General features: G+C 40.9%; 1 protein-coding gene across 1 annotated transcript; it reads right to left on the bottom strand.

The window, feature by feature from the left end:
* Positions 1 to 1,371: 1,371 nt before the first annotated feature.
* Positions 1,372 to 3,321, bottom strand: LOC135596550 (ankyrin repeat-containing protein At2g01680-like). Its single transcript, XM_065088603.1, has 2 exons — positions 2,609 to 3,321; positions 1,372 to 2,409 (listed from the first exon to the last, which is right to left on the bottom strand). Exons 1-2 carry the CDS (start codon positions 3,188 to 3,190, stop codon positions 1,495 to 1,497), a joined length of 1,497 nt encoding a protein of 498 aa, XP_064944675.1. The 5' UTR covers positions 3,191 to 3,321; the 3' UTR covers positions 1,372 to 1,494.
* Positions 3,322 to 11,490: the final 8,169 nt, after the last annotated feature.

Genomic DNA, 11,490 nt, shown 5'->3' with positions numbered 1-11,490 from the left:
CAGCAACTCTTTAACCACGGATTCATCAATCCGTGCTAATTAAATGATTACTCTATGAATCCGAGAGAAATAGAGAAGAAAAAAAGAAACTAAAATCATGATGCATATAAATAAACCATCTTAAATTATGAGTTCCACATTATATATGTTGGTGAACAAATATGCCGTGAGTTAGCACGGCTCGGTCCACGATCGACGTCGGGAGTCTTCTACCAGTTGAATTGGACGTTGAGATAGGCCGGGCCCTCGCAACAGGGTGTTGATCAGCGTTTCTCAGTCCAGGCGTCGTCTACGTTGAGCAGTGTCTCTCCGTTCCCGGGCTGGTTGGCAGCTTGCCTTCGTTCACTGGATGGCGATTCCCATGTTGAGACGCTCGTGGCTCGGGGGTGGCCGCTTGCCTGCAAAAATGGCTATAGTCAGGTGATTCCCGACTTTGGCCCCTCCGACAAGCAAATCAATAGGGGTGGTCGGTCGCACACGGGTTCGGCATGGCAGCTAATCCTCGGGGGATGAGACGGTACTGTGCGACCGTTGTCTCGGGACATGCGGGACAGCATCAGACGACACCGCCCGAGCTTCCGAGACGGGACATGCCAAACAATGTCTTGGTACGGATTCTGACTTAGCGTGTTGGGGTGCTCCCCTTGCCGACCCAACTGTAATACGACGTGACATCGATTGTGACATGTCTTGAACCCAAAATATTTCTTATTATTATGTAAATATTCCTATATTCTAAATCTAAAACTGTGATGATTGATGGCTACGAAATGAGTACTTTTGATAACGATGAGGTCCTATTAGCGACTCAACCATGCATCAGTAGCAGACACTATTCCGATTCCAAACTTACGCTTGTATTCGGGTACGACCACGGCATGACGTCCAGGAAAAGGCGGTGAGTTAGGTATGATGTTAATGCACTCGTCCTCTCACGACGTCATGATATCGTACGTACGTGTTGATACATGGATAGCATCATGTATTGCGCCATTGCCATTTTGCCGATGAAGCGGGTACACATGTCTTTTGGACTCATGTGGAATCTTCATGATGAGTGTTGACCCGATTTATTCTGATAGATGGTGACACTGGGAATTTATAAAGTTTTGATTTTTTCTTTTATTTCTCAATCTTAACACCCATGAACCCTCAATTTAATATCAAAATGATGAGATTGATTATTGATTATATCAAAGTGGATAAGGTGGAGTGTTTGATTCGATACATAAAATTATGTGCAACATAAGAATAGGCACACAGTTGTTAATAATTGATAATTCTATACATTAGATTATTGCTGAATCCAGTGTTTTTAAATAAATACATCATTAATATGTAAGAGATATAATGTTCCACAAAACTCTCATAAATCATCTGTAACAACAAAACCAAAGTTAATAATGATTAAAGCAAATTACATTCTGAAAATAAGATAAAGTAACTTTAAAAGATGATAAAGGATAAACCATATAAGAATAATGATAGGTCATATTATCCTATTATTGACCTATTTACTATATAAATAAACACTAAATAATTTACAAAAGAAAATACTCCTGAAAGAATTATTATCAACAGGCCCACCACAATCTTCGTGCGGATGGCAACGGCCCTTCTGGGGCCTCCCTGGCTCTCTCCTTCTTCATCTTTCTTCTTCCAGCAGCCACCTTTGCGCAACAAGCACCTGATCGCTCTAAAGCACACCCAAACCATGAAGAGACTGAGGATTCCGAACCAACTCATGAGAAGGATGACAGTGGAGAGCTGATAGGAAAACATTCGCACAATGGCGATCGAGAATGCTAATGCCGTCGAGAACACCGCCAGCCATAGAATCCACTTTAGGATTCCGGTCACAATTTTCTGCTGTCTTGGCACACAACAAATCAACAAAAGAATGATGCTCAAGGATGCAAACAACCCGAACATGTCGAACAGTAGGAATAACTTGACTGCCCCCCTTTCACTTGAACTCCCATCATCTTTCTGCTTAAACCCATCAGGGGGGTTCAGCCCAGCTTCGAATGTGATGGTGGCGATCAACGTCGCCACCACCATTAGTGTTGCTGGTTTGTTATTGTACCTTTCTTTAAGTTCAGACCATACTTTTCGGGGGCTGCGGTCATCCTTAGAAGGTCGAGCCTGGAGTCGGAAGGGGTGACAACGATTTGGTCGGCTTTTGTGTGACGTGACAGTGGCAGAGGCTCTGGCATCGCTCGGTGACGATTTCGGCTGAGTCTTCCCTTCTTCTGCGGTGGTTCTTCCACCTGCCGCCCGAATCAGTTCTCCCAACAATAGATCTCCATGTTGGCAGGGTGAATCCAATAGCATATCAAGGACGGTGTCGCCTCTCATGTTTGTGGCGTTAACTTCGATACCTCGTCTTCCCAGAAGCAACTTCACGGTCTGCATTCAATCGTATTACCAGAGCTATGAACAGGAAGTTCCTCGGTATTTCCATTTGATTTTTTATGAATGAAATGCAAAGAGTATTTATCGTTTGTTGAGGGAAAGCTCTCGTATCAGGAGGTGCAGAGATGCAAAAAGACCTGGTGAAAAGAAGAAGACAAATTCATTTCCTCTAATTGGGATCGGGAATACCTACCTGGAGCTGTTTTCTGGCCACAGCAAGGTGCAGGACGGTGTTGCCTTTCGCATCTCCGGAGTTGAGCAGCTCATCGTTTTCACCAGCTCTGTTCAGCAAGAACTGCACGGTCTCGAAGCTGTTTGATTTCACAGTAAGATGAAGGATGGAGTCACCTTGCGATGTCACAGTTCGCGCGGACTCCGGGCTCGCATCCAGTAACACTGTCAATACATCAAGCCTGCCTTGTAAGGCTGCAGTGTGGGCGGGCATGAAGCCATCGTTGTCGGTCGCCAAGCAGAGATTGGCAGCGGCTGCGTACTGCAGCAGCTCGTTCACCACGGATAAGTGGCCTTGGGCAGCGGCCAGGTGCAATGCGGAAAGGCCTTCGCGGTTGTGGCCATGCGCGAGCTCCGGGTTTACGGTGAGGATCTCCCGGACCAGGTCGGAGTGGCCGAGCGATGCAGCGATGTGGAGGGGGCTGTCCGACAGGTGAGCCGCGGCGATGGCTTGCCTGTGGAGCAGGAGCCGGTCTTCTTGTAGCAAACGCCGCAACAAAGTGAGGTCTCCCGCATAAGCTGCTTCCTCTAGTCTCGGATCCATGCTGAGTTACTCTCTCTCTCTCTCTCTCTCGATTTGGTCACAAACAACTCGACGTTAGGACGACTATATATAGGCTAAAAATCTCTAACGATTCCTCCCGCTCGGTCATCTTGGTCCTGTCTCTATCAAGACGCCGGCCTTGTTGACCAAGTCGTCTCCAAAACGTAAGCTGCTTCTTCTCGTCTTGCATCCCATTGGTCTGGACTTGGCAGAATACTTTTGCTCAGCTTGCTTTCTCGTTCGCCGAAACTACCTAGAGAATGAAGCGAGACTGGGACAGTCGACGTGCGGTATTTGTGTTTGAGAATGTTGATGAATTACTTCAAGAGGATGGAGATTGGGCTTCTATCCACGTGCTTCCTCGACACCCACCTCAGTTGCCCACTGACTCTGCCCGATCGACCTCCGCTTCTCCTATCTGATACGACCGATCCATCTGATGATAGTGTCCCCTAATAAATTATATAATTCTATCGCATTAAGTAAGATATATTATAGTTTTTAATTATAATTATTGATCAATAAAAAAGTTTTGATTACTCCAAAATTTCTTAGGAGATTATTTTGATGAGAGGGAGTCTTCTAATTACAATAATATCTTCACTTAAATTTTTAATTAGTTTCAGCGAAACAGACCCTATATTTCCATCTGGCTGATGATACATCAGGAGGGAGGGAGGGATGGATGAATGAAAACAAGCTTGCAATAAATCGACGCTAGAACACCTATATATGGAGGCTTGTGATTGGAACAGTTCCTGCTTCTTGTACAGCCTGTCCTCACCAGACGCCGAAGACACGATTTGGTCATCGAGCTCGAAGTGGCCACTGCAGTCCAGTTTAAATATCTTATCCCAAGGAATCGATGCGTTGGAACGCAGCGAGGGAGACGAAAGCCGAACGGCGAGTGGGATAGCAACAACGTGCGCAATTGTTCGGAGAAAAATTGGATGGATGTTTTTGCCGAAGTCATCATTTCATCGGATTGGATGCGGTGCTCACGGGACTGCATGCTGAACGCTTTAACCTGACATCACCTTGGTGTCCTGTCCGGCTTATCAACTTCTTCAACCCTAACAGCGAGACTCGTGGGTCTCCATACCATTATCCCGGTCGTCGGTTTCCTTCAAGTTGTCCGGTTTAAATATTTTGATCGCTTTCTCGATCTCGTAGCTCATGACCATGCTATTTTTTATTTTTTTCTCGTCTTCGTCGGACGACTTTGACCTCTTCCGATTTTTAGCTGATCTAATATAATCTTCTTTACTTTTCAAAAGAACAAAAAAAAATCATCCACGCTTTGGGACAAGCCGACATGGCTCCATCATCACTTTCCAAGTAGTTTCAGCGAAAGAAAGAAAGATGGGAGTGGGAATAAAAAATCTACACAGGACGACTCCATTTCGATGATCCGCTGAAGAAATGTTTATCGATATATTAGCAGTCGAAATCTTTCATTTATTGTGAATATTTATTTGGATGGTACAAGTGGCAGAATTCCAATGGAATTAAGCATTCTGGTGGTACCTTGATTGTCCCTTGTCACATTTCAATTTCTAGTATAAATAATAGTATCATTCGACCGATTACCAGCAAGTTTGGTAAATGGCAAGGCTCCCTTCTATCACAAGCTGGTTGTGTCACCTTGATTAATTTGTACTTAAACTCCATCCCTATACACTCCTTAAGTGTCTCCTTCTACTGTTTAATATTAATAAAATCTCTTCATTAACCCAGACATTCCTTTGGTCCAACTATGACAACTCTATAAAGGTCTCTTTACTTGCTTTCTTGGGACACCATCACTTTGCCTAAGTTCATTAGTGGCTTGGGCATTAAGGACATGCAACATAACCAAATATGCATTGCATGTCAAAAGAAATTTTTTTATTTTCCTAATAGTGCTGATATCGTTTGGGTCAAGGTTGCTTATGATAAGTATGGCACTATCCAATGTAAGAGTGCCTCTTCCCCTTTCAACTCCAGTTGGTGTTGGAAGCTATTTGTGCTTGCTATGGATTTCTTGAAATTTGAGTTTTGCAAATTTATGAGAGATGGCTATTCTATCAATATGCTCCGTGATTGCTTTCAAACCAGTGTTTTTAAAAAATAGATGTATTTGTTCCTAATGTGAAGGATTCTTTTCTCTTAATTATTGGATGTTGGAATTTGAATTTGTTCTACTCTTGGTTTAGTACCTCTCTTGTTGACATCTTCTAGTCTTATAAAGATGATTTTTTATTTCTAATAGTACAAGTTTTTCATCCACTAAATCTATTTATCTTTTGATTCTCAACACAGACTTACTCTTCTCCGGTGGGGATTGGTGGTGTCATTTGTGATATCTCCTAGTGATTCACTGAATCAAAACTTTTTCCTGAAAATTGTTGCTTCACCACTTTCCCACAGAAAGACTTGTCACACTTGGTTTCTCTACTTCCAATTTGTATATTTTCTGTTTTATAGTTGTTTTTCTTTGGAAAGCTATCAAAATCAAACTTCTTTTCCTCTTTTCCTCCTTCAGATTGGATCTTTAAGCAACTCAAAGCTTCTTCTAATACTATGATAATTTATTATTATTATTATAGGATCATTCTAAAGTTTCTATGAAACGATCTCTTGAACCATGATAACTCTTTCAATCTAGGTGGCTAAAATTTAACTGTGATAACTCTTTCAATCAATATGGCAAGAAGGGTACTAGTTTTTTGCATTTTAATACTAGTGGTGTCCTTTTTGCTAGTTGCATATATTCATCGTAGCCTCTCTAAAATCTTATTCAATGGTTTTAATCGTATTCATATCGTAATTGATTTGAAGTGCTTTGTGCACATCCTAAGTTGCATATCTCAATTTTCTTAGAGCGTCTTGATGAGATTTCTTTATTGTTAAGACGTTTTAACTCTTCTTGATCACACATGTATATCATAAATGTGACAGAGTTGCCAATTGGCTAGCAAAGTATGCTAAAGTGCATCTAACTACTATTTTTAGGAGGGGAGTAGCTCTCAGAACTTGTCTTGATTATTAACTCATACATTTGGGGTGACTTTTGTACCCCATGCTATCTAATAAATATTTTTTTTTTCTTTCTCCCAAAATATGTATGTTAGGATTGATGTTGACTTGCAAATTTTGTAATCCTCATTTAATGATAATATGTTAATTGAGAAGAAACTTGAATTGTAAGTTTGCTGGGTCAACAAGAATCTTGATCATTTAGGAAAAGGATTTCTTGCAAATATCGAGTGCAACTTTTAGTACTTTTGTGTCTTCTGAAAGATGAAAGAATTCTTTCCTTGTCTCTTGGATGTGTAAGTAGTCAATGTGTGTTTTGAAAGATCAACAAGCTCGGGATGAAATATCCTTGTCCTGATAATTTATTTATTTATTATTATTATATAATCTAATTATTTATAATTTATTGATAATATAGGGCTATTAATCTATCTATAAACATAAATTTTCTTTTTTAATTTTTTTCCTATATAAATAGAGAAAAATAAATGAATAAACATTATAATAATCTAGTTAAGGATCATATCTAATTATACAATCAATACTATGATATGAGAGACATGACCTGTAGGCAATCATCGATACATCACTCCCATCAAGCCAATACTCCACTCCCATTTGGTTTATATGTCACGAGGGATTTAATCTTATTAGGTTTTTTTTTTTATGTGTGTGCTCCAACCATCTAATCGATATATCAATTCGGGACGATCCCATAAGATGAATTATATAGCATTGATCAAAAGGCTAATTCAATGAATTATTACTTCATGCTCCTCTAGTCTATAATTTGAAAGTTCCATGCATCTCATCTTCACATCTACCTTTCAACTTTTATATGCCAGATTCCCCAATACTACATAATGCTAAAATTTGTAGTCATCTACTTTTAATTATCTTTGTCCTTGAGACTATATTAGTTAGCTCTTCTCAAACACTTCAAATTTAAGGTCCTATTTGGGATTCGTAAATCTTATGTAACTTAACGTCAGTCACAAGTAACCGTGTAAATTTTTAGACTAACACAAAATAAGTTATATTCCTCGTTTAAAATCATGTATAATATATATTATGAATCACATGTTGCTAAAAAAATTTCTCTTGTTGAGATCTTCTAATTTCATAAAGCTGATTTTTTATTTTGGTATTATGATAGCACAAGTTTTTCATCCACTGAATCTATTTACCCTTTGATTCTCAACACGGACTTACTCTTCACCGGTGGAGATTGGTGGTGTCATTTGTAATATCTCCTAGTGATTCACCGAATCAAAACTTTTTCCTGAAAATTATTACACCACCGTTTTCTTTACCTCCCATTTTTATATTTTCTGCCTTGCTAACAATCAGACTTTTGTCTCTCTTTTTTTCTCTTGCCTTATAGTTGTTGTTTTTTTTTTTGGAAAGCTATCAAAATCAAACTTCATATCCTCTTTTCCTCCTTCAAATTGGATCTTTAAGTAACTCAAAGCTTCTCCTAATACTATATATCTTAGGATGATTTTTCTTTTAATTATAAGGAGGGTCATTCTAAAGTCTTTATGAAAAGATCTCGCTTGGAGATTTCTTGAACTAGGCCTTAATTTAGGTGGCTAAAATTAAACTGTGATAGCTCTTTCAATCAATATGGCAAGGAGGGTACCAGTTTTTTCATCTTAATAATACTAGTGGTGTTCTTTTTTCTAGTTGCATATATTGGAGGAGATGGAGCATTCTCTTCTAATCGTCATTTTAAGTGCTGATGAACCAGCAACTATTCATCATACACTCTCTAAAATCTTATTCGATGGTTTTAATCGTATTGATATTGAAACTGATTTTAAGTGCTTTGTGGAAATCCTAAGTGGCACATCTCAATTTTCTTAGAGCATCTTGATGAGATTTTGCTATTGTTAAGATGTTTCACTCTTTCTTGATCACACATGTATAACATGAATATAATAGAGGAGCCAACTATTAGAGCTAGCCCCATGAAATTTACCACAAGGTAATTTTGGTAACACAACAAAATACTAAACAAGAAAAACCTCATCAATAAGCTCAAACTATTTAACTGAGTGTAGACTTAACCCAAAGTAAATACTTAGGTTTACTTATAGTACATTTGACTTCAAAGCCTAGGCTCTTATTTATAGTTTAAATAGGAGATACCAAACTTGATTTTCTCGATGTGGGACTATGAGACTTGCCAAACTATCAATTGCCTACGCTAGAGTGCATCTAATTACTATTTTTAGGTGAGGAGAGTGGCTCTAACCTTTTCTTTTCTTGATTATTATCTCATATCTTGTACCCACAGCCCTTGTGGGGCCTCCGTGGCTTTCTCCGTCTCCATCTTTCTTCTTCCAGCATCCGCCTTTGCGCAACAAGCACCTGATCGCTCTAAAGCACACCCAAACCATGAAGAGACTGAGGATTCCGAACCAGCTCAGGAGAAGGATGCCAGTATAGGGCGGATTAGAAAATACTCGCACAATGGCGGCCGAGAATGCTAATGCCGTCGAGAACACCGCCAGCCATAGAATCCACTTTAGGATTCCCGTCACCATTTTAGTCTGTCTGGGCACACAACATATCAACAAGAGGATGATGCTCAAGGATGCAAACAACCCGAACATGTCGAACAGCAGGAATAACCTGAGACCATGTTTTAGAACTGCCTCCCCTTCACTTGAAATCCCATCAAGATCAACGTCGCCACCACCATTAGTGTTGCTGGTTTGTTGTTGTACCTTTCTTTTAAGTTCAGACCATACTTTTCGGGGGCTGCGGTCATCCTTAGAAGGTCTAGCCTGGCGTCGGAAGGGGTGCCAACGATTTGGTTGGCTTCTAATTGATTCAAGTCTGGATAATGATTCAGATATTTAAGATTTTATAAATATATTAGTGCATCATTGTACTAATCAAGTTTTAGATTTGAATCCAGTGTTTTTAAATACATCATTAATATGTAAGAGATATAATGTTCCACAAAATTCTCATAAATCATCTGTAACAACAAAGCAAAAGTTAATAATGATTAAAGTTACAGATTTACTAACTATATACCGTGGGAAAAAAAACAGAAAAGCAAATTACATTCTGAAAATAAGATAAAGTAACTTTAAAAGATGATAAAGGATAAACCATATAAGAATAATGATAGGTCATATTATTCTATTATTGATCCTTTTCTTATATACATAAACACTAATAAATTTATAAAAAAATATTCTTAAAAGAATTATATTCAACATGCTCACCACAATCTTCGTGCAGATGGAAACAGCCGTTCCGGGGCCTCCATGGTTTTCTCCTTCTCTATCTTTCTTCTTCCGGCATCCACCTTTGCGCAACAAGCACCTGATCGCTCTAAAGCACACCTGTTATGAAAAAAAGTATTGTCACTAATGAGTCAGCACGACCTGATCCACGGGTCGATGTCAGGAGTCTTCTATCGACTGAGCTGGATGCCGAGGTCGACCGAGCCCTCGCAACGGAGTATTGATCAGCGTTCCTTGGTGTGCTGATTCGGGCGCTGTGTATGTCGAGCTGCGTCTCTCCTTCTCCGGGGTGGTTGGCAGCTCGTCTTCGTGAGGTGGCGGCGCCCTCGGGAAGGGGTGCTGATTGGCGTTAGTCGGGATCTAGGCCGGTTGGCTGCTCTCCTTCGTGCACTGGACGACGATTCTCGAGTGGTTGCTAGTTTGTCTTCGTGAGGTGGCCACCTTTTCCTACAAAAATGGCCCTCGTCGGGATCACCCGACAAGCAAGTCAGTCGAGTGACCGATTGATTTATTTTTTGCCTCCTCCCCACCAGATGCTGGCCATAGGTCTATATATTACTGTACGTGGGTCGATCGTACGCAGGTTGGCGTGGTGGACGTGCCGAGCAGTGCCTTAGCATAGATTCTGACCTGGCGTGTCTTGGGAGCGGCGTCGTCTCGGGGTTCCCAAGGCCGAGCATTGCATTAGTACGGATTGCGTGTCTTGGGGGCCAAATTATATCGTATCACTTCTCCCCCCCCTCTAAGGCGTGTCATAGGGTCCTTAAAGGGTCGGGCAGCATGCCTGGGTCAGAGTGAGGCTGATGGCTCATGAGGGGAAGTTGGATTAACTCATCGTGGGGCAATTTAGTGGGACAACGCCCCGTGCTTTGGGCAGGCTTGACTTTGCTGATCGGGCGGCAGGAGCCTGATGAGGCAAAACCGATGAGGCGAAACTGACGTGTCGTAGGTCGGATAACGGGTTTGGCATGGCCCGGAGTTATGGCTGCCGAGTTAGCAAGTTGGCGAGCGAGCTAGAGTGACTCGGTTTGAGATTTGATGAGTAGTGAATTAGGGATTGATGTTAGAGCTAGCCCTAGGAAATTTACCAAAGGATAATTTTGGGAACACAACAAAGATAATAAAGCGGAAAGAATAAAATCGACAAGAACACCAGAACACTAGATATACGTGGTTCGGTCAATTGACTTTGACCTACATCCACGGAAGAAAGAGGAGCAAATTACTACTATAAAAGAGGGACACTTACAAATGCCTTAGGAAGATGTTCCTAGGCCATAAAACACCTTCAGCTTACTAAACAAGAAAAACTCAAACCGTAAGCAGGTTTTCTTGTGGTGCCTCTTGTGCTGCCTGTGGTACATCTGACTTCAAAGCCTAGGCCCTTATTTATAGTTCCAAGACGAGACAACAAGTCTAATTTTCCCGATGTGGGACTATGGGACTTGCCAAACTAACAAATCTCCACCTTGGCATGTCCCAACAAAACTTGCTCCACCTTCTTCACAAAAGCCCCGGCAATCACCAACAATGAATACCAACCAAGTCCAAGCACTGCTTGAACTTGTAAACCGGAAGAGGCTTCGTAAGCATATCAACTGAATCGTCCTTCGTATGAATTTTCTGAACAAGGACCTTTCCCTCAGCAATAGTGTCCCATCTGCATCCAACAATTTTCTTATCCGAAGGCGGCTTCACAAGATCCCAAGTTATATTCTGATGAAGAGATTCTATTTCTTCATTCTTCGCAATCAACCACTTAGCGGAATTATCACAAGAAACTGCATCTGAGTAGGTAGTAGGCTCACCAACTTCACTTGTTTCTTCTGCAACAGACAAAGCATATGCAACCAAATTTGCATATCTTTGTGGTGGTCGAATATTTCTCCGTGGTCTATCCTTGGCTATGGAATATTGCTCTTCCTCTGGAACATCTGTGTCAGTAGACTTGGGACCACCTACTGGCATTCTTTGAGTAGAAGAGTTCGACTTAAAAGAATCTGAACTACCAATCTCAAG

The sequence above is a fragment of the Musa acuminata genome, chromosome BXJ1-11 (genome assembly GCF_036884655.1).
Source record: "Musa acuminata AAA Group cultivar baxijiao chromosome BXJ1-11, Cavendish_Baxijiao_AAA, whole genome shotgun sequence".
Lineage (NCBI taxonomy): Eukaryota > Viridiplantae > Streptophyta > Magnoliopsida > Zingiberales > Musaceae > Musa > Musa acuminata.
This window is presented reverse-complemented; position numbering and strand designations above follow the sequence as displayed.